Consider the following 4,762-nt stretch of genomic DNA (forward strand, 5'->3'; position numbering starts at 1 on the left):
CCTAGGACCACCACAGATGACACCACAAGCAACAGCCGGGAGGCCCAAGTTGGCCAATTTGATCCCTAGTTTTCTATTCAAATCTTGACAAATAATCAGGGACAAAGCAGACTCGCCCTGGAGCCTGAATTTTGTAATTCATAAATACTGACACTTGCTCAAAAGAACATCACTAGCATATAAGGTGAATATGATATGCTACCAGCTACTACAAGTAAATACAATACTTTGTTTGTGGCTGCAGACCTGAGAGGCAATCCAGTAAAGCAAAACCAGGCACCAAATCCAGTGTGCAACTGATCACTTTTTCAGTTTGAGGTCACAGTCCCGGACACAATTATCTGTTCCAGTATCTGTCATCAGTATAAAAGTGTATCACAGAACCGGGCCAGGTTCATGGTGGCTTTGCCCAATGGCCCTTAAACAACCTAAGAAGGAATCTAACACAAAATGGTTCCCACAAACAGCTGAGAAAGACAAATAAGCTCGCACATCAGCAATCTGTAAGCTTGATTTGGTACATTGATCTTTCTAGATTTCTGATGTCACACACGGCGTCGACCTTGGCCGGCACCTAACATTTCGTGCAAAGAAATCCTACAAAGAAAGCGGAATCGAATACTTCCGAACGAAGATTTGCAATATAAGTATATAACACACCATATACATAATAAGCATTACGCACAATAGACCAGACATATGGCTAAGGTAGTTATTGAACCGGTCTCAAACATGCTTCCAATCATAGACACACCATACAGCAACATACTATAAACATTGTCATAGAGTTCAACTGGTACAAGCATATAATCCAGCGCAGCTACAGTACAATCCGCCACAAAACGTAGCAGATACAACTGGCTCTTCAGCATCACCATAGGCAAGGGACCTGACAGGAAAACAAAACGACGTTTGAGATGCTCCATTCACAAGAGTAATTTGTACAGGAGACATGTCGAGGAAAAACAGAATAGCTAGTATGGATGTCTTACATTTTTCGCTGTTGACGCACCACACTGACCATAAGCTTGGCCTCTCAATAAGCACCAGCTGCCATAAGCAGCTCATCAAGGCTCCAGAGATCTCCGTTGCATGCCCCATCCTGTGTAACATCGTTTTGCAGGAGATTGTCCATTGATCCGTCCGAGCTGCTCTCAACATAAGGCAATGGCAAATACTTCATCTCAGGATCAAAACCAGACATGTCTTGTGTGAGATTGGGCGTGGCATTTCCCTGAGGCACAGCTACACCATAGTTGTTCTTCATTCTCTTTGACGCTCCACCTTGCAGGTAAGCAGGCTCACCATATGCTGGCATGGCATTATTTGAAGCAAAGGCTGAAGTGTAGTCTGAGGTCATGGTCTCATCGTCCCACCCAAAGTCAGAAGAGCCATATGAGTTGCTGCTCTGGTCAGAGAGCATGTTGGTCCCAAATCCCTCCGTGGGCACAAGAGGTTTCACTGGAGGGAGGAAACCAGCACTCTCAGATGGCTTTACAGAAACCTTCTTGTCATTGAAGGCAAACATCGCAAACAAATCATTGCCTCCATTGTTTGGATTATTGAAAGCCTCATCAGCGCAAGCCTTTGAAGGTGGAGCTAGCTTTGTTGGATTGGCAGCAGATGGCTTCAGGATGGGCTTCTGAGCATTCAACATTTCATCAGGAAAATTGACTTTCGCTTTCTTGCCACGGATCTTGCGGGCTTCAGCATCATATGCCCTAGCTGCCCCCTCAGCGGTGTTGTAAGTTCCAAGCCAAACACGGACACCCTTGCTAGGGTCTCGGATTTCAGCTGCCCATTTGCCCCAGGGACGCTGGCGGATCCCCCTGTACTGATTCTTCCGGCTGCGCTTTGCCGAGGTAGCAGCAAGTCCATCATGTTGAGCAGGTTTTGGAGTAATCACACCATCTGCATCAAGGGCTGTCAATTAATTCATCTCAACAAAACATTCAGAATAGGAAACTGAAAGTTTTGTGCAATAAAAATAATAATATCATGAGCAGATCGTAATTAACTACAGAAGAATTAACATGCTAGAGACCACATATATGAAAATATGGTTGTTAGAAGACCAGAAAATATGGTTTCATAGTCAACCAACCAATAGTACATAAAATTCGCAAGATAATTGCATGTCAGGAGACAACAGCAGTTTATCAAATGGTTAGCATATTCTAGCATATGATTGAATCAGTACTCTCTACAAAAACATTCGGAATAGGAAAATGAAAATTTTGTACCAATATAATTAATACTTGCATGAGCAGATTGTAACTAACTAAAGAGGAATTATCATGCTACAGACCATAGATATGAAACCTACAGATTGTTAAAAGACCAGAAAATATGGTTTCATAGTCAATCAACCAATATTACCTAAAATTCAGAAGAAAATGAGACAACAGTGGTTTATCAAATGGTCAAGATATTCTAGCATGTGATTAAATCATTCGAACAGCTAATAATATGAGATCTTACAAAATTTACAAATAATCGTTTCAAAAAATAGAAATAGTTTAAGTGTACCCTTTTGATCTACTACACTTCTTAATTAAGTTGATGTAAACTAGAAGTCCCTAGATTCTTCTCTCTTGAGTTGACAAAATACTCAAATAGCATAACCTAAATTCTCCTCTTTTCATTGACAAAAAGAAGAAGCCTAGACCTGCATATAACAATTTATAAGGAGACAATAATTAGCAAGGAACAAATTCCAGAATCTATTCAACACTGAAAATTAACAAGCATAATAAACCCTCCTCAACGGTAAGATCCTTCAAATGGAACACATATAATCTCAAGATACCGTAACAGGACACCCAGATGTACCATAATTACACACTAGATCACTTAAGTTTTTTTTTAGATGAGAGATTACTCGGCTTTTATTGAAAGCCAATAAGAAGTTTCAACGACCATACAACAACCACTAGATCACTTAAGTTAAATGCAAAATCATAAGAAAAAGGCTTGAATCTAGCTAGTTAGGAACCGAGCCTAGATCAGTTGGTTGAGGGTGTGGATCTATACCCACACCACCCAAGTTTGAGTCTTGTCAAGACGAATTTGGATGCCTATTTTATTCTTAATATAAAGCCGCCTAGTTCCTCCTATGTTGGTCTAGTTTTTTTTATCTAGCTAATCGAAAACCCAAGCTTAGTTATCGAGATGCAAGGAACCAACCACACGAACTACCCTAAGAACTAATTAGTTTCAGCCTTTCTAGCTTAGATAACTGCAGAGTGCAGACAGAGAAAAAAACACAAACCAAGACGCAATTCCAAGCTAGCCATCGATTCTCATTGCACAGTGTACCCACTCCATGTCTAGCCAAAAGAACAAATTTTCGCCTTGCTACCGGAAGCCCCATTCGGTGGCAACTTCATGGAACCCCTATTCTCTCCACAACACCCACAAGAGATTCAAGAAACAGCCCAAAAGAGGCATCTTTCGCCCTTCTAAACAGAGAGTGATACACAAACAAAAGAAAAAGGGAAAAAGAGGCAATTTTGATGCGGTTCTCACCTACGATGGGGCGTGCAACCCCCGGCGCCGCCTTGGTCGCGGCTCCGAAGACGAACCTCGCCGGTGGCGGCGGGACCTCCTCGACCACGTCGTCATCGTCGCCGCCGCCGCCATCCGCGTCGTCCTCGCTCAGGCCCCGCTCGAACTTGCGGAAGTCCGCCTCGAAGTCCTCCCCATCCTTGAGCGCCTTCCTGCCGCGCCCTGGCCACAGCACGTCGGCCGTGACCCGCCGCGGCTGCTTCTCGGCCGCCGCCGCGGCAGTCGACGGCCGGATGAGGCTGGAGAGGATGGCGCCGCCGCACATCGCCGGAGAAACAGGTTCCGCCGCGGAGCGGTGGTGGTGGATGGATTATTGGTGAGAGAGCGAGGGCGGCACAGTGAACGGAAAGGATTTGTGTGGCTTTGCTCTCTCGGTGAGTGAGAGCTGAGAAGAGTGGGCGGAGTGGGTGTTGGGGCAGATGCGCGGGGAGGTAGCTGGACGCACTACTTATAACAGGAAGAGACGCTGACGCGATACTGGACAGTACCATCAAAGGGGAGTGGGGCGCTTTAGGCTGTAGAAAAATATCTCGAGTACGGAAGAGGCTGACAGTGGGGCCCGTTTGGCGGTGAGACGAAGGTTTTTAGAAAAAGAAGGTAATGACAAATAAGATCTTTTCACTCTCTCCCGAAAATAATTATTTAATTATCTGCGGTGTGCTACAAACAAAACTAAATATTCTCAATATCCACTAGGCAAATCATCGGTTGCGATATCCTATAAACCAAATCATAAAAATTAGGTGTCCTATAGACAAATTTGCCTTTTACTTTTTAAAGAAAAAGAAAATCATTTCGATGCATTATCTCTTGGCAACACAATAGATTTCGTGTGTGCAAGCATGGTACTGTAGCATCTTCCGACCAAACCCTGGCTCTGCTCCAGTTTTGAGTGCACACCTTGCTTAGCACCCCTGGTATTAGAGCAGTTCTCGGAGGCGTTACTTGTGAATTGTGTAGATAGACCATACATGTTTCTTAGAAGATGCTTTAGTTTTCTCGGATGATGCTTTTGGAACAAACACTGTTCATGCGACGAGGGCACGCGGGGCAGCTTGGGCATGCATGCCAAACGCGGGTGTGCTGCTTGCTCTGCGTTTGGCCGTGACATCTTCCTCGTTTCGTGTTCAGTTCCTCTCTTTAGGACAGTATCTCTGCAAGACGTTAAGCACAAGAAGAAGAAAGGCGAGATGGT

At 44.3% G+C, this 4,762-nt stretch overlaps 1 protein-coding gene across 1 annotated transcript; it reads right to left on the reverse strand.

Annotated features, from left to right (window-relative positions):
• Positions 1-619: 619 nt before the first annotated feature.
• LOC133901361 (ethylene-responsive transcription factor 1-like) lies at positions 620-4,006 on the reverse strand. The gene is made up of 3 exons (XM_062342715.1): positions 3,529-4,006; positions 993-1,911; positions 620-889 (listed from the first exon to the last, which is right to left on the reverse strand). The coding sequence occupies exons 1-2, from the start codon at positions 3,830-3,832 to the stop codon at positions 1,037-1,039; spliced, it is 1,179 nt and encodes a 392-aa protein (XP_062198699.1). The 5' UTR covers positions 3,833-4,006; the 3' UTR covers positions 620-889; positions 993-1,036.
• Positions 4,007-4,762: the final 756 nt, after the last annotated feature.

This window comes from Phragmites australis, chromosome 20 (assembly GCF_958298935.1).
Source record: "Phragmites australis chromosome 20, lpPhrAust1.1, whole genome shotgun sequence".
Classification (NCBI taxonomy): Eukaryota; Viridiplantae; Streptophyta; class Magnoliopsida; order Poales; family Poaceae; genus Phragmites; species Phragmites australis.

What these genes read in the sequence shown, in the direction of transcription:
- LOC133901361 (XM_062342715.1), bottom strand. Translation starts at nt 3,832, where the DNA reads ATGTGCGGCGGCGCCATCCTCTCCAGCCTCATCCGGCCGTCGACTGCC. An exon ending in GGTTGCACGCCCCATCGTAG is followed by an intron (nt 1,912 to 3,528) that starts GTGAGAACCGCA and finishes CCCTTGATGCAG; the next exon opens with ATGGTGTGATTACTCCAAAA.